The sequence below is a fragment of the Vicia villosa genome, linkage group LG3 (genome assembly GCF_029867415.1).
Source record: "Vicia villosa cultivar HV-30 ecotype Madison, WI linkage group LG3, Vvil1.0, whole genome shotgun sequence".
NCBI classification, from domain to species: domain Eukaryota; kingdom Viridiplantae; phylum Streptophyta; class Magnoliopsida; order Fabales; family Fabaceae; genus Vicia; species Vicia villosa.
The window spans coordinates 54,274,845-54,298,794 of record NC_081182.1 but is presented as its reverse complement, the minus strand read 5'-3'; the positions used below and the strand labels follow the sequence as shown (position 1 = coordinate 54,298,794).

The 23,950-nt window shown below is 33.7% G+C and overlaps 1 protein-coding gene across 2 annotated transcripts; it reads right to left on the bottom strand.

The window, feature by feature from the left end:
- Window positions 1-10,535: 10,535 nt before the first annotated feature.
- Window positions 10,536-16,962, bottom strand: LOC131661468 (chaperone protein dnaJ A6, chloroplastic-like). 2 transcript variants are annotated; one of them, XM_058931019.1, is made up of 8 exons: window positions 16,802-16,962; window positions 16,379-16,518; window positions 13,798-13,933; window positions 13,587-13,644; window positions 12,189-12,231; window positions 11,805-11,853; window positions 11,637-11,720; window positions 10,536-11,549 (listed from the first exon to the last, which is right to left on the bottom strand). In XM_058931019.1, the coding sequence occupies exons 2-8, from the start codon at window positions 16,483-16,485 to the stop codon at window positions 10,707-10,709; spliced, it is 1,320 nt and encodes a 439-aa protein (XP_058787002.1). In that variant the 5' UTR covers window positions 16,486-16,518; window positions 16,802-16,962; the 3' UTR covers window positions 10,536-10,706. The 2 variants fall into 2 exon arrangements, with proteins under 2 accessions (XP_058787002.1, XP_058787001.1); XM_058931018.1 differs by having other exon boundaries at window positions 16,379-16,522; window positions 16,802-16,961.
- Between the last annotated feature and the right edge of the window lie 6,988 nt (window positions 16,963-23,950).

Below are 23,950 nucleotides of genomic sequence, written 5' to 3'. Positions count from 1 at the left end.
TTTTGAATGGGAAGGATTTGGTTGCATTAAGTATGAATGTCCCATCTTCCTCAAGAAACAAAAGAAGGGTCTTTCTTTTTTGGTCTGATGGTGATGAATCAGAAGATGAAACAAAAGTTGAGACTGCTAAGCATATGATTGCTCTCAGTGGCAAATAGGAATCTAATGTTGAAGAAATGTCTTATGATGAATTCAATGTTGCTTACAAAGAATTATTCATTAAAGTGAAGAATAACTAGGAGAAAAACAGCAAGAGATCATAACCCAACTGCAAGCAAAAAAAAGGATTGTCTAGCTGATATTTCTGATCTGCATGATGAAGTGACTTTGCTAACATCTAAATTTGAGAATATGACCAAGTTCATAAGGATGTTGAACAATGGATCTGATGTGCGGGATGAAATACTTCAATATGGGGAAACAGGTAGAAGATCTACTGATATAGGTTTTAATTATCAAACTTAGAAGAATAAGAACTTTGTGATGAAATTTGTTTTTGCTAAAGTAAAGGATAAGAGCAATATGTGTGACCAAATATTACAACATCCTACTAAGTGTCAGGAAACTCATATAAGAACCAAGCATCAGTCTTGGAAATGTCATCATTGTGGGAAATATGGGCATAAAAAGTCATTATGATATAGACTATATGGCTATCCAAAACATTCACCTCAACCTAGTGTTAATCATGTAAGGATCGAAACCAGAAAGGAATAGAGAGTGAAGAATGTTATCACTAGTCTCATAACTCATACCTCTCTTAGGGTATCATCTAAAGAAGATTGGTATTTTTGACCGTGGTTGCTCCAGGCATATGACTAAAGTGAAGGACTTATTGATGGACTCAATAAATCACACCACAAGTTATGTCACTTTTGGAGATGGTGCAAAAGGAGAAACCAAAGGAGTTGGAGTACTGGCTTGTGAGGGATCTCCTAAGCTTGATAATGTTCTTTTTATGAAGGGCCTTACTGCTAACCTGATAGGTATCAGTCATCTATGTGATCAAGATTTTAAAGTTTATTTCACTAGGCCTGAGTGTGTGGTGACTAATGAGAAGAATGAAGTTCTGATGAGAGAAGGTAGGTCTAAGGATAACTGCTACCTATGGACACATTAGGAAATTATTTTCTCCTCCACATGTATGATTTCTAAGGAAATTGAAGTCAAGTTGTGGCACCAAAAACTTGGTCACTTACACTTGAAAGGTATGAAGAAAATTATGTCTAGAGAAGTTATCAGAGGTATTTCTAAGCTCAAAATTGAAGAAGGAAGAATATGTGGTGAGTGTCAAATTGGAAAGCAAACTAAGATGTCACACCAGAAGATTCAACATCTGACCACCTCAAAAGTTTTAGAATTGCTTCACATGGACTTTATGGGGCCTATGCAAGTTAAAAGTCTTGGTGGAAAAAGGTATGTTTATGTTGTTGTTGATGATTTTTCAAGATTCACTTGGGTGAGTTTTATTGAGGAAAAGTCAGATATTTTTGAAATCTTCAAAGAGTTATGTCAAAGACTTCAAAGAGAGAAGGAAAGTGTTATTGTAAGGATTATAAGTGATCATGGTAAGGAATTTGAAAACGGTTTTTTTTTTGAATTCTGCTCCTCTGAAGGTATTATCCATGAATTTTCTTCTCCCATCACTCCTCAGCAAAATGCAGTTGTTGAGCGCAAGAATAGGACTCTACAAGAAATAGCTAGAGTCGTGCTTCATGCTAAGCATCTTCCATATGATTTTTGGGATGAAGCTATGAATACTGCCTATTATATTCATAATAGAGTCACCTTAATGATTGGTACTTCAGCTACACTCTATAATTTATGGAAAGGAAGAAAGCCTATTTTCAAATACTTTCATGTCTTTGGAAGTAAGTGTTACATCTTGGATGATTGTGAGAAAAGAAGAAAAATGGATCCCAAAAGTGATGAAGGGATATTTCTGGGTTACTCTACAAACAACAGAGCCTATAGATTTTTTAACTCAAGAACCAAAGTCATGATGGAATCTATAAATGTCGTGGTTGAAGACTTAATCATAGAGAGTGGACATCATGTCGAAGCAGATGTTGGAACATCATTCCAGATGGATGATGAGCCTGAGAATAAAGTGAATAATGATATTGATGCTGACAGTGCAGATGTTGATCCTGATGAAAATCAAGTCAACAAAGGTCCCTCAATCAGAATTCAGAAAGATCGTCCTAAATAACTCATTATAGGAAATTTTAATGATGAAATTACTACTAGATCAAGAGAGGTACTTTCAAACTTTTGCTTTGATTCAAATATTGAACCAAATAATGTGAAGGAATCCTTAACTAATAAATTATAGATCAATGCAATGCAAGAAGAACATGGTCAGCTCAAGAGGAATGAAGTGTGGGAGTTGGTTCCTAAGCCAAATGTAACAAATGTCATTGGAACAAAATGGGTGTATAAGAATAAATTTGATGAAAATGGAGTTGTCACCGTAAACGAGGCTAGACTTATGGCTCAAGGATACACTTAAATTGAAGGAGTAGAGTTTGATGAGACCTTTGCACCAGTTGCTAGACTTGAATCCATCAGACTACTATTAGGAATGGCATGTCTACTAAAGTTCAAGTTGTTTCAGATGGATGTGAAGAATTCATTTTTAAATGGGTACTTACATGAAAAAGTGTATGTTGAACAACCAAAAGGGTTTATTGATCCTACTTTTCTAGATCATGTATTCAAACTGAAGAAGGCTCTTTATGGACTAAAGCAAGCCCTTAGGGCTTGGTATGAAAGGCGGGCAAATTTTCTTGTCAATAATGGGTACATGAAAGGAGGAATAGACAAGACTTTGTTTATGAAGCAGAGTATATTACAACAGGGAGCAGTTGTTCTCACCTGGTTTGGATGAAACAAATGTTGAAAGAGTATAATGTCGAGCAAGATGTCATGACATTGTGTTGTGACAATCTTAGTGCTATCAACATATACAAGAATCCCATTCAACATAGCAGGACAAAGCATATTGATATCCATTATCATTTTATTATGGATCTTGTTGAGGACAAAGTTGTTACCCTAAAGCATGTGGCCACTAAAAAACAACTGATTTATATTTTCACCAAACCTTTAGATGCAAATTAGTTTGAAAAACTTAGGGGTGAACTAGGCATCTACCTTTTTGAGGAGCCATAGGTTCCATTTGATATTGTGTGTTTCCATCTAATTTAGTGTTTGTTTTCCATTAATGAGTGCTTCCAATTTTCTTTTGTACATTTACTCTATGTTTGTCAATTTTTCGCTAAAAATGGGGAGTAAAGTGTTAGTCTTTTAGGAGTAAAGAGTGTTGTCATGACAAATGTCTTGACATGTTGATGAATGATAGGATTGTACTACTATTTAGGAAGAGTATTCTTTGTTGTTGCTTGTTATGTATGCAACTATTTAGGGGGGGCATGATTGTCTGTCATGCTTAATCTGTCTGCTTGATCTGTGTTGTGCTTAGAGGAATTGTTTATGCTTCTATTGCTGATATGTGTGAACTTGGATAATTCATGAATATTTGGATAATCTCTTAAGGGGGAGTACTGTGACAGGGGGCATAATGCTTGTGTACTATGTTGCTAGTTCTGTGATGTTAGACAGGATGTCATGACATCTGGTCTCTGGAAATTTTTGGAGTTTGAAGGAGTTGTAATCTCTGGTGATTTGTGTGTGAGGCTCGGTCTCTCTATTTGGGTTTACTGCATATAACCCTGATTATCTGCATAAAAATCTGATTGTGCATTATGTCTATGAAGATGAGTATTTGATATAATGCTGATTGTATATCTATCCTAGTTTGCTTTTTGGATGTTTTGTGCAAAGAAAGTTTTAGCCAAAATATTTCTGAAGGGAAAAATTGTTAGGTTTTAGTTTGTTGGTTGCATTTTGGTAAAACAATTAGTTCAGCAAGATGTTGGACAAGATGTCGTAAACATGTTGCTACGACATTGCAGCATTTGTTGTTTCTATTTTTGGAAGATCAATTACTATTGTTCCAGAAGATTTGTTTTGTTATTTGTGAATCAAGTAGCGCATTGAAGATTGGATTCTCTGAAGATTTGTTTTGAAGCTGAAGAGATAAGAAAATATTTGATTTGGTTGATTGGATGTCAAAACCTTTTGCCTTGCATTTGAAGATTTGATTAGATTTGATATGATCTGATTTGATTTGCTGAAGGTTTTAGCGAGATTGACTATCCAAGCCCAATGGTTGTACTGACTTATAAAAAGATGAGACTACACCTAAGAGAAGAACGAAGAAAAATAAGGAGAATTAATTTTGCAAGAGTCTTGGGGTTTTGGGAGTCTTTTTAGAGTATTTCTTGTGTGTATGTCACTCATGTATCTTTTGATGCATAGAGTTTGACTGATTATTCATTGTTCATTGTGATTCACTCATAAGCTTTTAAAGAAGAGTGTAATCTGTGTAATTGAAAGTATGTCTTGTAGCAATTGTTATTGTTGTTAACAATCACAGAGGTGTGATTGAGGGAAGCGAGAGGGGGATCTCATATCCAAAAGTATCTAAGTAGAAGTTGCACAAGGTAGTGATTAGGTGATAAGTTGTAAACTAGAGTTGTTTAGCTTTGAACTAATACTATCAAAGTGGATTTTCTTCCTGGCTTGGTAGCCCCCAAAGTAGGTAAGTTGCACCGAACATGGTTAACAATTATTTTTTTGTGTTTTATCTTTTGCTATTCACTTCTGCATAATTTATTGCTTTGATAAAAATATTCTGTCAGCAGATAATGTCTTAACATCTGTCTTGACATCTAGTTAAAATGCCAGAATTTCATAAACTAAGCAAGAGTAGCTCTCAATGTAATAAGACAGTACACACACTAATTAGATTTTATAAAATCTCATCTATATTTAAAAATAAATGTTGGCCTCTACCTAATCTATTAGGAAGCGTTCTAACCAATAAGGAAAGCAAAATGTCATTCTCTAATATATTAGAACTTTTATCTAAACAATTAAGGAGCGAACTCGTCACCTATATCGATTAGGAACCTTATTAGTTGGTTATTTGGATGCAATTCTAGCTAAACTGTTTCTTTATTTTTTTAGGTCTAATCGATTAGTGTCGCAGGCTAATTGACTATAGAGTGACTAAAGCCTATGGATTAGCTTTTTTATCCAATTTTCCCCTATAGAAATAAGTCTTGTGTACTCTTCCAAAACAAAAAACTTTAATTTACTACCCTTCTTTCTCGCTCATTCTTTTATATAAATTGTCTTCATTCTCTTTTAGTTATCTTAGTGCTGAAAGAGTAAAAGTCTTGTATAATTCAATTAGTCTGATCGTATTAAGTTGTAATTGTAATTCTATAGCTTAGTTATGAAAGGATGCCTAGTATGAACATGTTCAACTTGCCATACTAATCCAAAACTGCTCAAACTGCACCTGTTCCAACTGTTCAAACTGCACATGTTCCTACTGTTGCACATGACTCTTGTAAAACTCTTTATGCACCTGATTATATTTTTTTGCACCTGTTCCAACTATTGAACAAGATGCATCTGAGCTAATTGTTGTTGCAACTCCTACAACTCTTAAACCAATTTAGTTTCTTAAACTAGTTGAGCTCTTGCAATTGTTATATCAAGCTGTTCCACTAATATTTTGATGTTTGTTATGTAAAAAAAGAAAACCAAACCAAAAGTTGCAAGGAAAATGGAGCTAAGGAGAAGTGACTGAACATGGGTCCTTAAATGCAAAAACCTCAAGAGAAAAAGAAGTAATCCAACACAACCTTTGGATTTGTAGACATTAAACTTCTTAGTGAATTTTCACTATGGTTTAGTTATGATTATGCTGAGACCTTGTTATGCCTTTTGACTTTTTAGACATGACTCGTCTTATTTATTTAGTTACGATGTATTTTTGTTGTATTTTGAGACATAACACAAAGTTGTATTTTGAGACAAGTACATATGCCTTTTGAGCTATATGTATTAGGGTTATGTAATACATTATAAATTTGTGCAAATCTTGGTTATAGTTCATTAAGACACGGGGATGAAAAACAAAACAAAAAATCGCAAATTTATAAGGATGAAAATCATTAAATTTAAAACTTCGTCTTCATTCATTAATTAACCATTACAGGGATGAAAGTCATAAATTGCCCTTGTTAGAGGGACGAAAACCAAAAGAATGCATGGTCATTAAAATGAAATTCAACTCAATTTCTGGAAACCAATGAACAAACTCCATGAAATAATCCATAAAGATTGCATGGCTTTTTTTCCTCTCAGCTTTCCAACTTTATCTTCTCTTTTAGGATTTTCAGTGGAATTTAAAATGTACATCCTCAATGATCTATTGCAATCACATACTAGGATTTGAAACGGAGTAGAGTTTCCAACTGAGAACGTAGTCATGTTTTATTGGGTTAGACTCTGTCAACATCATGTTTTGTGCCCTATTTTTTTGTCAGCTATGTGAAGGTAGTGAGGAGGAGGAGGAGGAGTGGCATGTCTTTTTTGGTTGTCTGACGATTATGCAAAACTGGAATGCTGCAGGTTTGATTTCTATTATTGAACCAAGATTACAAATACTTAATGATGTTAAATCCCTACTTTTTGATATTTGTAGTAAGGAGGGTAGGCAGGTTTTAGGAAGAGTTGTTGTGATTATAGGGATTTTATGGGATAATAGGAATAACTAGATCTGGCATCATGAAAAATAGGAGGCACGTCAGTTAGGTACTCAGGTGTTTACTAACTACCATAGCTGGTTTCATGTCCAAGATTTCTCTTCATCTGATAATATTTCTGATCATAACTTGGTTGTATGACATCCCTAAGTATAGAGTGGATCAAGTGTAATGTTGATGCGAGGTCTAATAACCAAAGAGATACAACTAATAGAGGGTAGTGTTTTAGAAATAGTAGTGGGGTGTTTTGTTCTGCATTAGTCTCCTGAGACTTAGGTATTTTATCCATAATTGAGGCAGAAGCTCTGGCACTAAAAGAAGCTATGCAGGAAACTATTCATATGCAATTGAATCAAGTTATATTTGAGAGTGACTCTCAAATAGTTGTGCAAGCAATTCATAACAATTATAGTGGTAGTTTTGAAATTAATATGATTACAGCTTGTATTAAGGTTTTTTTCATTTCAACTTTGAGGTGAAGTTTGTTAAACATCAAGTGAATTCGGTTGCTCAATTGTTAGCAAAAGCAGTCGATTCATACTCTAGACGTAGTGTGTTTAACGTAATTCTTACTTGTATTGATTTTGTGTTAATTAATGAAATAAATTAAGTTTGTCTGTGTAAAAAAATCGGTTTATCTGTTATAAATCCAAAAGACATATGCAAACTCTCATAAATATCACTTTAAAATAAACTTGTAATTGCTAAATTTTGTAATTAATCTCAATTATGTAAATACGAAACTTTTATTACTCTTATGTGGAATCATTAGAAATTTTTATTACTCTGATGCGGAATCATTGTTTGATTCGACTATAGCATAATTAAGGAGACAAAACAAAATAACCAAGCAATTGGACTCGAGTGGTAAACGAGCTCCTGTTAAGGACGAATGTTCGGGGAATACTGAATTCAATTTCTAGAGGGAACAATATTTGGCCAGTGTCATGGCCTCTCGGCACAAATTCTGGATTACTACGGCCCCATTCCCCTAAGAACCAAAGTGCAAATGATGATATCTGCCCCGTTAAGGGTGGCAAAGAGACATATCTTAAGGGTTAAGGGTGGCAAACAAACATATTTGTCCCGTATATGTCCGCCCTGTAAAAATACGGAAAGAAACGTACATTATTGAAGGCGCGTTAGTGCACCACAATAAAAATGAGAATATGGTGGGATTGACCTACGGACACTGCATCTTCAAAGCTTTATAATTGTATAAGTACAAATTTATATTAATATTCGCGCCCGCAAAAACACAAATATATATATATATATATATATTATCTGATATTAGTGATAGAGGGTAGATAGAAGATGCAGCATATATAAAAACTTTGTTGTAAAAGAAATTGCGTGCTTACAAAAGGAAATAAATTCCCTTTATATAGGGATACAGAGACTTACTATTTAAGTCGGTAAGAGCTACCTATGATAGCCGGTTACAACAAACAAAGATGAATTATTAATGTCAGATACACTATGGGCCCCATCGACACAACAATAATTTTCACTAACAACAAAATTTTCTTACAAAAAGCAGAAAAGGTTCCTTCCTTTTTCCAAGATAAAATTCTTATCTTTGCATGTGCATTATTTCAAGATAAGATTTCTTCTTATCTTTGCATTTGTCTTTTGTATTGTTTTTCTTCCAAGATAAGATTCTCTCTTGTCTTTATCTCTTTGTCTTGATATTCTAAGATTCTTTATTATCTCTTTGTTTTGTCTTTTGTTTTCTGAGCCATGGATTGAATCATTGCATCCCATAAATCTTCAGCAGTGGGGTCATCCGCTTGGACTTCTCCTGCTAAACAATCAAAGTTGTTGGAATCCATTGATCCCATAAAAGAGCTAGTCTTCTTAGATGAATTCTAATCTTTTGATGCTTTAGTTGGAAAAGTGGAGAAGAATTGGTTCTTCATATGATCCAAAGTTCTAACCATAGTTTTTTCTTCTGATTCATTTGGATATTTTCTCTGGAAGAATTTCTTTAAATTTCCCATCGACATTTGTTAGGAGCTTTGCTCTTTGACTTTATTATTTTGGTCTTCAGCTATAGCTGCTTGAATTAGAATAATTTTATTCTGGATTTCTTCAAAATTCATCTTGTTCCACCATTTATAAAAGAAATTTCATTCTAAAATGGATATGTTGAATGGTGATAGACCATCTCCATATCCATGGAATCTGAAATTCGATAAAGAACCAAAATGGACATTGTCCGGTGATTAAATTATCAGATAAAATATTTATAATAAGTGGACTATCAGATAAAACCATTCTCTAAACTGTTATGTCTAATCAAGACTCTTCCAATGTCTTCTTCATAGGAGGTTGAATTATAGGAACATCTGAAATATTAGATGTAGAAGCTTGTTCCTGAGGTTTAGACTTATTAATAAGGTCAATAATAATTTTTTGACGAGCTATTTGTTTGTTTAAAAGATTTTTTATGGATAAAAGTTCTTTTTTTAGAGAAATAAATTGTTCTCCTAGACAAACAAGGTAGGCATTAGTATAATTGTTGGATTTAATTATGAAATTTAACTCCTTAAGAGTAATATGATTTTGCTCAACCCTTTGTAATTGAAGGGTAAGAAAAGGTGTAGCTTCTGTATGAGAACCCAAACTTATTGTATGTTCTGGGGGAAAAGGAGATTTCATTTTTTTCTCCTTGGATATTCTCCCAAGGCTTTTGTAGGACTAACAGTTTGTCTTGTTTCATGAAAACCAATTCTTGTTTTTGTTTACTTATAAAGTAACTAATGAACCATTTGACAAAAGGTATGAAATCTTGATTTATAGACATTTGAGTATAGTACCCATCTTTAAAACTTGCTAACACATGAGCCGAAGAAGTTTTAAAAAACCATTCTCTAAATTGGGTGTATCTTTCATGCTGAAACTCGTCATTGACAAGATTTCTTATATTACTACCTGGAGAATAATCTAACATTATAACGGGAAGTCCATATCTGAGGGAATATGTGATTCTACTCCAGGAGAATTTGGTTTTTGATATATACCATGGAAAATTTTATTTTCGCTAAGTCTTATATTTTCAACGACATCTATTTCTTCTCTTAATTGAGAAGTTGAGGGTCTAGCTAATTGACTAGGAGCAGAATAAAATTCATTTATAGAAAGCTAAAGTTTATCTCTAAATCTCCTTCACTAGACTGGATTATTTGATCAACATTCTTATTAAGGAGAGGTTCCAGTTCAACGGCTTGAGGAAGGTTCCAGGTTTCTGAAAAATTAATTTCATCCCATTTTAACAACCTATTAATTACAATATTAGATGTTAGCAAATTAGTTTGAACTAAAGTAGTAGTTCGTGGAAACGATATTTGTTTAGCTTTAGGGTTTAAACTGGTAAGAACTTTATAATAAACTCTATAACATATAGCCATAATTTCACTACCAGGTTTAAAATTGTAACCATTGATATGAATAGTTAATTGGAGAGCATCTAATAAATTTTTATGAGACATTGATAAGCTTATATTGAGAGAGACGTCAAAATAAACTCGCCCATGACACAGACTTGTCTCAATTAAAGCAGTTAGAGATTGCAACCACTAGCTAACCTTTTATTAACTTCTTTTGGCTTCTCTAGTTCAACTCATGTCATCAAAACAACATATTTTTCTTCTCAAGCAAAACAAATAATAGTCACCTTAGCATGCTCTTCATTGTCTCAAGAGACCGTAAGCAACAACACTCTGCTAGTGCCATAACATAACAACAATGTCCAAAATAAGTTTTTTTTTTATTTTTTTGGCTTCATAAACAACACTGACTAGGTGCATAGAATCCGATGCTGTCAAAGACCAACATCCAGCAAAATAATGAAAGTATAAAATCCAATAAAACAAGCAACAGATGTAGAAAACATGTAATCTGCCTATGTCTATAAGGAGTTATAACCTACATATACCAAGGTCAAGAATGAAGCATCCATAAAAGGAAAATAAAATTTATGGCACATACAAGTTCCATCTTCCAACAAACAAAATATCATCTCCTACCGGCCGCAGTCTTGCCTTTGCTCAACTCCGAGAGTTCTTCGATAAGTTTTCTCTCATCGCTGCTCAGTTTCTTCGGAATCTCAACTTGCACTCGAACCAATTGATCACCCCTCATGTTCTTTTTGTTCAGCAGTGGAACTCCTTTCTTAGCCATAACGAGTGTTGATCCCGGTTGTGTACCAGCAGGGATTTTTAAATCCACCATGCCATCTACAGTTGGAACCTTGAGTGTAGTCCCCAAGATTGCATCAATATAGGACACTTTACAAGAGTATAAAATGTTGGTGTCTTCTCGTTTCAGCACGGGATCTGGAATAACTTCAAGAACAACAAAGAGGTCACCGGGAGAACCACCGCGCCTTCCAGTGTTACCTTCGTTTCGGACCCTTAAACGGCTACCAGAATCCACACCGGCCGGAACCTTGAGACTTATCCGCTTTGTTTTCCTAACCCGACCATCCCCAGAACATGTACCGCAAGGTGTGCGGGTTTCTCCAGTCCCATTGCAAGATGAGCAAGTCATAGACTGCTGAAAGATACCTAACGGAGTCCTTGTCTGAGTGACAACACGACCCTGACCACCACACGTTTTACATGTGGATGATTTAGTCCCTGGTTTGGCCCCTGAACCATCGCAAGTTCCACAATTCTCAAGTCGCCTTATCTCTATCTCCTTTTCCACTCCGAAAACGGCTTCTTTGAAATTCAAAAGAAGACTGTAATACTCATCTTCGCCATCCACTGCTCCATTCCAAGAACCTCTGCTGCCCATGCCACCACCACCCATGCCCTCAAATAGCGTCTCAAACAGATCAAAAGGATTGCTGAAATCCTATCATCACAAAGATTATCAACGAATGAGAAACAATAGTTCGTTATGACAAATTAAAATTCTCCATGATCTTCATTGGTAACTTACCCCCATGCCGCCCATTCCTTGACCCTTAAGCCCTGCCTCTCCATATTTGTCATATATGGATCGTTTTTCATCATCTGATAAGACCTGCAAAAGAATTATAATCACATAAGATCAATCACCACTGGCCATGCATTAGGGTTAGCTGTGTTTAATAAAATCTAGTGTTACCTCATATGCATTACTAATTTCCTTAAATTTGTCTTCTGCACCGGGCTCCCTGCAGCAAAATGCGAATGAACAAAATAATTCAATGATATGAAACAATAATAAAATGACTGACTACATGGGAAAATTATGCAACTCGAAAACATGTATGACATTTGAATTAGCGCTTGGCCGAAAGATTTTATCTAATAAGCTGTTCAGGAAGTGTACAAAAACATTACTTTTAAGAATGACAAGTTAAAAATATTATCATCTAAAGATACCCAAAAACAATAGTGAAATTAGAGTTTAAAATTAGAAAAGAAAAAAAAAAGAGTGGGAATAGGGTAAATGAAGGATATTAGGAAGGAAATAACTCCAACGAGAGAGAAGAAAAAAAAAACTCACTTGTTCACATCTGGATGATAATTCCGGGCTAGCTTACGATAAGCTGAAACATTCACAAAAGAAAGATTTGATGATGAGATGATAATATGATAGAAAAAAATGCATAATTCTAGTTTAGGTTTGTTATGTTATACTAAATAGAAGCCTCACAACACCAAAGAGCAATCAAAGACAACTAACTTTGAAATTTTCAATACTTGGTTTGGAAAGCTAGATTTGATTCGATTTGATTGTTAGCAACAGGCATAATCAAGAGACAACCCTCTTTATCAGTATTAACAGTTAGATTTGATTTGGTTATCTTGCATCCTCCAGAGTCCAGACATTTCATCTGAATCTTTTTCAATATTAGTCTAGGTTGTTAATCTCCGATAGCGGCGCATAGCACCGAACCCCTAAAATGCTATAGCGGCGTAGCAGATAGCGGAATGACTGTTATTGTGAAGACTAAAAAACAATGTACATAGTAAACATAAATTCCAACAACATACATTAATGCGTGAAAATAGAAATTGCAACATCACATATCCCATGAAAATGAGTTCCCATCAAAATCAATTTATAAAAGTATTCCTGCACAACGTCTCGTTGATATTAACCACATACAATAACGCATCAGTAGCAGAGGCAAACGATGAAGAACCAGAGGAGAACGGTGAAGAAATAGATGAAAATGACGAAGAATGCAGAAGGTGCAGGGGAGGAAAAAAAAAAGTGGAACTAAAGACGCATAACACGTGGGGTTAAATATTAGACCAATAACAGGGTGGGAAAGGCCAACATTCCTTTAAAAAATTAAAAATTACGTTTCAAATTATTAGGGCTTGAAATTTTGCTCAAATTGAGAATAGCGGCCATCAAACAGCGACGGCACCGCCATAGCGCCGCTAAGATAGCATTTTTAGCGGACGCTATGAACGCTATCGTCAATAGCGCTTCACAGACCAATAGCGTAGCGGTGAGGGGCCGTGCCGCAACGTTATGCAGCTATAGCATGCTATTGACAACCTAGATATTAGTATTTCAATCAATCAAATGTTAGAGAGGCTGCAATATTTACATTAAAGGAGATAATCATTTAGAGTAAATAAAAACAATGAACTTGGCATCTGAACCTTTTTAGTAGTATTTTAATTAATCAATGTCGAAGAAACAGAAAGAGTTGTATAAAAGGAAACAACCGTTCGTCATTGACAGACGACAATTAATGGGGTAATTGATTTCTTCTGATAATACAGAGAATCAGAGATCACTTTTTTGCTAAACAAAACGGCCATTCATGAATTCAATTATTCAACAACTAATGAGTAAATAAAAATTATGAATTTGAACGCATCAACTAATGATGATGGAGGCATAATCATATTAAACAGATAAGAAAGGACTGCAGAAAATTACCAGTCTTAATTTCAGATTTGGTAGAATTTCTTGACACCCCAAGGACAGTGTAGTAATCCTGCACATGGGCACATATTAGATATTCAGCCATATATTGAATATTCATGAAAATAACATAACTTAAAAGAGAAATACTTTCATAAGGAACTCGTGTCCAAAACGAGAAAGGAAATCATTGTTGCTTAGAAAAGCATGAGTAATAAAAACTTACTGTTTCAGCTCTAACTATAAACCTTGATCCCCTTCGACGATGCAAAGTTTGATATGAGCCTATGCTAAAACGCAAGGAATCCCGAGCAAAAAAGGTTGAACTTGAGGCAGCCATAAAGTTTACCTTGCTTGTAGCACTGCAAGGAAAATGATTGAATTATGTTGAAAAGCTATGTGCCTATTGAGAATGGATATGTTTGTTTTAGACTTTTGTATAATCGATTTATTATTAATTGAGGTTAAAGATATAAAATAGTGAACCACAAATCTAATATCTGAATAATGCATTGTAAATCGTATTTGTAAGCAGGGTCATCGATGGCGGATGGTGGAGAGCCAAAATCCCAAAACGTTATAGCAGATCATGGCGGAAAAACCCGCAATATCGGCCAATATTCACCATTTCAGAGAGTCCAAAAACCGCATGTATACCCGCCATGGCGGATATTTGATAACACTTTGTAAGATTCAAAATTTCAATGAAAAATAACTTCAAATATATCATATAAATGATTATTGCACTATTTAATGCAATAATTTTACCTATGTTGTTAAACTTGGATAACGGCGCCACCATCCCAAAAGATGGAACGAAACGGGAACACAGAACAAGACAGGCGTTATTTTAGTGACGCGGACTCTAATGTATTTACTACCAAGAGACACATAATTGTATGAAATGAAACTAAAATAAATTACTCAATATTCACGAAGCATTTATAATTATAAATAAAAACCATAAATCTTAAACAAACATACTTTCAAATGTCAATAAAATTCACAAAAACAAACACTTAATTAAAGTCTCTAATAAAAGTTCAAACATCATGTGGAAACATCATGTGGAATGTTAGCTGAGAAGATGAATGGAAGCAAGAAGGAGAAAAGGAGCAGAGAGAGAGAGCATGATAGGTGTGAAGCAGAGAGAGGACGTGTTGTAGATTCAAAAGCTGTCGGGAGTGGTATTAGGGCTTTTTTTTAATGTTAAAATGTCCAAAATAGCCCTCGCAGCATTTCAAAATCAAGGTTAAAAACAGACATGGCAGTCTTGGCTGTTCTAAGCCACGTCACCACTGTTCCGCGCCATTCCCGTTACCTATTTCTCGGCCGTTCCGACCGCGTCGCCAACAGTACTGTTTCAGCGCGGTATGACGCAATTTTGGCCATTGTGTTGTTCCGGCCGAGTTTAACAACCTAGGATTTCACATGAGGAACCCACAGCACAATTAAATCATAATTTCACAAAATCATATGTTTCGTCATAAGCCAAAACAAAAACAGAACCAAGGTATAGCCAAGAGCTCAAAATTGAGAGAAAATTATAGTGTGAAGTCCCCGTCCTTGTGTGAGCAAGTAATTGATTGAGCCACCTTGTAAGGCCCCTATTTTAGAAGAATGACAAAAGATGTATGGAATATTAAATAGGATGCACTGAGTAATGCTCTTTTAAGCTATGTTTGGATAAAATAAAACGAACGGGAGTGGAGTGAAATGGAGCAGAATAACAATGTCATTCCTTTGTTTGGGTATTTCATGATGGAATAAAATAATTTTGCCAAATCTAAGGGTACCAAAACTGAAGGAAAGTGATGGAATGGGATGGAATGCATCCCATTACATTCCGCTCAATTCCATTTTTTTTAACTAATCCAAACAATGGAACGTAAATTTATTCCGTTTCTGTCCATCTCATTCCATCAATCCAAGCATAACCTTACATTTTTTTTTACGTTAAACAATGTAAACTGTTTGATTCTTCAAATTCTTAGATGAGAATTGCTGAGAAAAAAAAAGCAAGCTGAAAACACAAATTGTTTAATCGTGCGAGCAATTCATATCGGTGATAAAAAAAATTGTATGATTAGATTTTGTATTTTTTAAATGATGAATCCCTTGAGTGCTAAAGTGAACCAAATTGTGCAAAATAATTGATTCGTTTCAAAATGATATCCCAAGGACCTGAAGAGAAAAAATATGGCCATTGACCAATTGAATCATCTTGCATTGAAGACATCGGATCATGTCCTAGAAGCGAAGATAAGCAATAGAGCCAAGTGAGTGAAAGGGAGTTTAGAAGAGTTGATTTTGCTTGGATAATAAAGTAAAATCACTTTTGAATCGCAAATGTGAATAAGTGTGCAAGTCACACAGCAAGAACCATTTCTACTCAGTGGAAAAGCTAAAAACATTCACTTCAGTTGGCAACGGGTGATTCCACGTACTCACCGACAATCCAAAATGTAGTTTTTGCATGGCACACGGTGATTCCACGTGCCCACCGTCAATCCAAACACAACTTCAACTCACCACAAAATATATTTATTTCCCATTGCAAATATTCACTGAACGCAATTCAAATTATTCAAACCCGTTTTTCTAACTCCAGTAGAAGCTTAGGGTTTAACCAAACAGACAATAAACCCTCAGTTTCTGAGAATTAGGGTAACAAAATCACATTTTGATACACAGTTTTATGGCTATATCAAGTGACAACAATATGATACAAAAAAAAACCTTAAAAGCAACGTAGCTCTTTCCAACACACAAGAACATGAAAATTAAGAATTAAACATAGGACTCACTTCTGGCTTGCCGAAGCAAACTTGGGCACAGTGCTGGATCTGGCGATAAGCTGAGGACGAATTCCCCATTGAGTAGCTGAAGTATTACCAAAAGGTGTAACCGCCATCTAATAAATATTAAAATTCTTCAAGAAATTCCACTGCCTACAAAAAAAACATAATTAAGAAAACAAAAACAATAAGATAAAGCAACAAAAACCACTTCTAGAGCAGAAGCTAAAAAAATGAACCTAGTACAGTGAAATTGAAAAGAACGATGAAACAGAAATTCGTAATTTGACGAGCAGAAATAAACAACAGTAGTTAATTAAGATAAGAAGCAGAAAAAAAAAAACATAACGACGTTTTTCGCGTAATTGTAAGCGATGAGACAAGGATGTTGTGTTTGAAATTGAAAGAGAAAGAGAGAAGAGAAAGAGAAACCTAGTGGTGGTAGGAGGTGGTGGTTCGCGGAGTGTCTGGAGTGTGCGAGAGAAGTTGGAATGAGAGGATGAGGAACTGTTTTGTTGTGTTCCAACACTCTCTCTCTAACTCTTTCTCTCTCTAAATGGTTTGGTCGTGGCTTTTATATGGATGAAATGAATGAAAAGGAACTTGGTGGTCGAGTATTGTTTTATTATTACACTTATACAACCCTACAAATTTTAAGGTTAAGACAATTCAAGGTAACAAGAGAAAAAAATTAACTTTTTATATTTTTAAATTATAAGTTTAATAGAGGTTATGTGTAATTTTATTTTAAGGATTGTAAAAGTGAAAGGGAGTCTTATATTTGATACAAAGAAAATATTCTTTTGATTGTTTTGTATGACTATTTTATAAATTAAAAAAATCATAAAAATAATTTATGATATTCTTTTGAATGTCAATAGTTACAAATTCGGTGGTGGTGGTGGAGAAACTCATATATTTTAATTTAATTATATTTGTAAATTCGTTAGTGTTGTATATTATTAATTTGATGAATCGCGCGGGAAGGATTGAGAAGTTTTTATATTTATGATATTTTTTATGTTAACTTGTGCAATGCGTGGGAAGAAGTTTTTATATTTATGATATTTTTTGGTGTTGTACATTATTAACTTGATGACTCCTGCGTTGCACGGAAAGCGCGCGAAATGAGGAAGAGGTTTTTATATTTATGATATCTTTTTGGCAGAAAGTTACTAGAGGTTTTTTATATTTGTGATATATTTTTGGCGTTGTACCTTATTAATTAGATGTTCACCCGCGTAATGCGCTAAGAGCAAGGGAAAGATTTTTAACATTTGTGATATTTAATATTTTATTACATCAATTAAAATTAACGTGTAGAGAGGAATATTCTTTTGAATGTTTTGTATATTATATATATATATATATATATATATATATATATATATATATATATATATATATATATATATATATATATATATATATATATATATATATATATATATATATATATATATATATATATATATATATATATATATATATATATATATATATATATATATATATATATATATATATATATATATATATATATATATATATATATATATATATATATAGAGAGAGAGAGATGAGGGTTATATTGACTCCAAGAGTAAGTTATAATAACTTACTCCACATCTTGGCCATTAATTATTATCAATCTAATGGTTAAAAATAATAAGTCATTAAATGTGGAAAGATTTATGAAATTCTTTTGAAAGTCATGGTTACAAATTTCGCAAAAAGATTCACTTCTTCCATCCTTCCCTCTCCTTCAAATAAATCGCATAAATCACATGTTATAAAACAGAAAAAAAAGTAAATATAATAAAATGGAAGAAAATAGAAAAATGATAGAGAAAGACACAAAAATGTGAAAGAGATGGTTGGAGAGAAAATATTGAAGGAGATGATCCAAATCCTATAAATTTGATAGAGAAACTCAAATACTTTTATGTGATTATATTTGTAAATATGTTGTTGTTAATGTATATTATTATTTACTTGATGACCCGTATGGAAAGAAGAAATTTTTTACATTTATGATATCTTTTGATGTTGCAAATTATTAATTTTTGACTCGCGCAAATGCGCGGGAAACAAGGGTGAGATTTTTTTATATTTTTGATATTATACATTATTAATTTGATGACTCATGCGTTGCGTTGGAAGCGTGCGAAGCTAGGGAGAGGTTTATTTCCGTCTATAACATCTTTTTGGTGTTGAATATTATTAACTTGATGCCTCGCACTTTGCATAAGAATCAAGGGGGGATTTTTATATTTGTGATATCTTTTTAGCATTGTACATTATTAATTAGATGTTAACTCGCACAATGCATAAGAAGCAGGGGAAAGATTTTTTATATTTTTTATATTTAAGCTTTAATGACAATATTTAAGTGAATTTTATTAAAAAATGAATTTGTTTTTTTTTCCTGAATGAAAGAATTTGACGTGTCAAAATAAATATTATAAAATTAGTATGAGTAATTTCAATAGTATAATATTAACATTAATAATTTGTAATTAAGATGTTATATCATCTTTGAGATAAGTTGACTTGGACAATGACATGTTATCTTTGAAGTCACTAAAATGATGTGTTTTACCTTTATATATCAATAGCGGTTAAAATCACTCGCGCGTGATGCGGGGTGTTATGCGAACAAATGTCAAATTTAATCGAATGATGATAGATGTGCTAGAGGATGAAATTGTCCACTTCTAGTTAGAATGAATATATACATGTTTTGTACATTTTTTAATTTGTGGTTCGCTCTTGGGCTCGTTTCAACGAGTCTTGTGAATGGCCTAGAACAGTTGTCCCTTAAACCCTTGTTTCTATCATGTATAATAAGGGTTTTTCCATGTACATATTTAAATCGTCTATTGATAGAAGTAAGTGAGGAGTCTTTATGGGATGTCATTAGCATTGGGAACAAATACATTAGATATCTTTTTCTTAATAAACAATGTTTCACAAGGAAGTCCTGACACATGTCCCTATGTTTGATGATAATGATGTCCTCTCTATCTTAGGATACTTAAGTGCTATAAAAAGTTCCCGGTGAGATTTTGACTATTTGTGAAGAGGTTCACACTTTCCAATGTCGTAGATTACAGGATTCACTATTATGGAAATGCATATAAGAAGTTCTTAGACTACTAATATTCTTTTTTTTTTCTATTTGTGGGTTTGATAAATTATCCTTCTCCGTTTGTGATTTCTCTCATTGTTGCTATCTTTCTTGCACTTGTCATTGTCCCTAACTAGTTCATGCTCATTCTTCTAGTGTGTGAGCTATCAAATTATCTCTTTTAAGGTTGCACTCATATATCCTTTTATTCCAATATTTACAGGGTTTGAGGGAGGAAATTTATGTTGGTTGATGGCTTATGTTGTGTGTATTTTAGCAAGAACACCAAACTTAGGTTTGAACTCGCCTCGCGTTGCTATTAACATTCATTTTTTCACGTGTTGACAAAATCCCTCACAATGGACGACCTTCAAGTTGAAGTTTCAAAGCCCATAGGGAACAACTCATCAGTGTCGATGGACCAAGAAACATTGGATATAGCCTTTGCCTTTCCTGGTGATGGCGACTTGGGTCATACCTTCACATCAGTGTGGCCTTCTAAAGATTAGGGGGTGTGATTTCCTTTGAAGAATACAAAAATATATGAAATAAATAAGACAATCGCATCGTTCCCCTTCATGAATGCTTATTCTCCTTGATAGGTTTTCACTTTCCCTTCAACAATGGTGAGGTCAGTGTATTTAACCATCTATTAATTGTCCCTTCGCAATTACACTCGGTGAGCCAGGTTTACATCAAAGCCTTTTAGGATTGGTGTGAATACAAGAAAGATGCACCAACCACGCCGCTCTTTTTACATATCTTCAAAGCCTAATGAATCTTTGTTGATTCACAACAAGAACAATGTTTGATAACTCTTTGTTACTCTATCAAAATGTTTGAAGTCTACTTTGAGAGAGTGAAACATTTAAAAGATTGGTACTGGTTGATTACCCCCCATCAATGAGGTGGCTCGTGCCAATATATGTACCATAAAGATCAAGGTGCCTTACAAATGTTCAAATAGATTCTCTAAGTTTTGGCATCAAAGTTATTTATTGGAAAATTTTAAATCCTATGTTTATGAAATGGAGGTTTGTCCTAGTAAGAGGTTTACCTGAAAAGGCATTTGGTATCTTTCTTTGAGGGTATAGACTTTGTCGGTGGTGTTGTTCATTTTAATGTGGTGATGAGGAAAAAGGGGATGTAGTACATAGAGACATGCTTGCTAGTGGATGTCGGCCCAAAAAAGGCTAGGCTGGTCATTTTTGGTAAGCAACATAAGGGAACCCCTTTTTCTTGAATAGTCATTTGGTGTTTTATTTTTTAACTTGTCTATTATTGGCTTGCATAAAAAATGAGGTGTTACAAAACAATGCAACAAGTTAAAAAAACTCCTAGGGGTTATACCTTTCATGGATAATGCTAATAATGCTCTGACTATTAGATGGTTCTGATTTGCGGTCGCTCACAGATCAAAACGAGTAGTTTGTAAAACTGTAGTTAGCGACAATGGCTCGAGTCGTATCACGGGGATTCTTGTAAGCTTTATAAACAATAAAGTATAACAAATGGGGGTTTAAGTTTGATTAAGAAAACACAAAAAATAAGTGATTATAAAATAAGGGATTATGAAAGAAACATATCTACTAACTCGGTTTCTACTTATCATTGACTATTATAACTGCAATTCCCTAAGTGGATTTTTTAATATTATTTGATCACAATATCAATCAACAATGATGATTGATACTATTAAAAATATGTTCTTGTTGTCGGATTAAGCATACGGTTATAGATAGCGCAAATTAACGGTTAAGCAGAGTAAAATGCGATTAAAATCGAGAACATATACCAATCAAATTAAATCAACAATGTTGCATGATAATCGAATTAAGCAAACAACAATCACATAACATAATTGAAAGGAATTGAAATTGAATTGCAATGTTATAACAATCTCAAAGTTTTGGAACCTAAATACAACAGATCAGTCCCAAAAGTGTTAGTTCTCCATGAATCGTACAAAGCTTATATTTTCTTCAAAAGTGATTTTGTGAATAGTAATTTCGAGAGAGGGCAAACAATAGTCGCGGATCCTATGGTAAATTAAAAACATGAAATTAAGGTTCTAACCCGACCGGGTCGGAAAACATTAAAAAAAAACTCGGCCAAAAAAATGGCCCAAAACAAAATATTTTTTAAGTTTGGAACTTTAACAAATTATTTGAGACTTCTGCACTCTGGATCAAATTTTGGCTTAAACACAAACTTGTAGCTCTTTCTCTTAGCTTTCTAACGTATGTCAGAACGCGTAAAATGGTATTCTGCAGCTCAAGTTATGGTCTCAACAGTGAACATGTATCAAATAACCGCTAACGCTGAAAATAAAATAAAGACAAAAAAAATAATAGTAAAAATAATAAAACAAACTAAATAAATGCCTAAGTAAAATAGTAGAAGAATGTGCATCAAAATGCACTGATCAGGTTCAGACTGTGGGTGGCCCAATTAGGTTTGTTACTCTTTGCTCACTTACCTCAGTGTACAAAGGGGTTTATAATTCTCCCAACTGGTCATAGGGGAAGATGTTCAACGCTCATCACCACTACTTTTTTAGGGGACTCTAGTTATTATTCTTGAGCTTGAGGTGCCCGGGAGGGAAGGTCGTTTGTTCACTAGCGTCAAATATGATGGACATACCCCTCTGCGCCTTGCATCTCCTAATCCATGAATGAACACAAAGTTCTGAACTTCTATTTTTCAATAAGATTACACATATTTTTCGAGCTAGATTGAAGCTAGTCGCCATAAAAAGTTAGCAAATCTTGTGTATCATACTCATTGGGCACCATCTATCTTGGTGTTTGGTGCTGCCAAGAGGGGAAAAGTCGTCTTGCATGACCATCTTTGAAAGGAAAATGAAGTGGTTCAATAATGTGGCAGTGTTTTCATAATAGGGTAAGATTGGTACTTATAAAAGCTATGTGGGAAGTCTATCTTACTTTCGGGAATATGGTCCATTATATAACCTTTCGAGTATCACAACACACGCGCCAAGAAGGTGTAGTCGCTTGTACATGTGAATGATGAAGCTCTAGCTCTTACACAAGTATCTTTGACCCAGGTCGGTGCCACTCTTTCCAAGACCAACAAGGAGTTGGACTCTTCTCGTAAGACACTAGAAGAGTTGGAGTAGTCTTTGAAAGAAACTCAGGAAAAGTTTGAAGAAAACTGAGGATGACCTTCAAGATATTCATATTGAAAAATATTTTCATAGCTAAGGAGTATGAGAATGGAAAATTTCGTTTGATCAATGACAAGATGTCTAACACGAAGATGAAATGATGTGTGAGAAAATATTACTTGAAAATAATTGATGAACAATAAAGCGAATAAAAAGTAAGAAACACAAATATTTGGTAACCCAATTCAGTATAATCGTCACCTACGTCTGGAGGATTGTAGCTCATAGATAATGAAATACTCAAATTACGAGTTGAGTCAATAGTACACAAAGATCTTATATAAACTCTCCTGGCGACTCTTCCTGAATCTGAAATCCCCTCACTTTCACTTAAATACTCTTCCAAGCCTATGTAGGAACCAATTGTTTATGGTGTGAAACAATTTACAAATATAAACCAAAAACTCTATCTCTCTTGTAAATAGGAACGACTAACAAAGACAGAGTTTTACACAACATAATACAAAATAATCAACTAAAAAATGTATTACCTATAATTTTTCTCTCCAAATGTATCTTAAAATAAGGAGGATGATCTCTTGTCGCGATCCATCCAAAAGTCCCAATAGGGTAAAAGCAAATTCAGATCAAATTAAATCTTCAACAAACCAAATTTTTTATTGAGAGAAAATTAAATTAAACCTTTTATTGAATACAAATTCAATTAAATATTTTGTTGAATGCAAATCCAATTAAATATTTTCAAAACACATTTGCGCTTTTTCTATCCTTAGCATTGCTTGCCCAGTCGAACACATAATATCCTATAATTTGTCGCAAAAGAGTAAATAAATATTATTTTAAGGTAATTGCATTTGATATATTGTTCAATATTAAATATTAAGCTAAATTATAGTTTTGGTTTCTCTATTTTATCTTATTCACAAAATTAATTCTTCTATTTAAGAATCAAACAATTTTGGTTTTCTCTTACTTTTTTACATTAAAATCGGTTAAGTGTTAATTTTTTAAATTATAATCTTTTATTTATAATGTTTCACAAAAGGTTCTGATATGATGGTTTGTCAAGTTTTACAAGTGACAAATTATTTAAAAATAGATAAATCATCAACTTTAAGTACAAAAATATGAAGAAAAAAAATTAAAACTATCTGATTTTAAAATAGATGGACTGGTTCTGTAAATCAAACAAAATAAGAGGGCAAAAATTATAACTAAACCTAAATATTAAATAAATAGTAACTATTAGTTTAGAGTTAAATTTTGATTTGTCACATTATTAAAGTTTAATCCATTTTGTTAG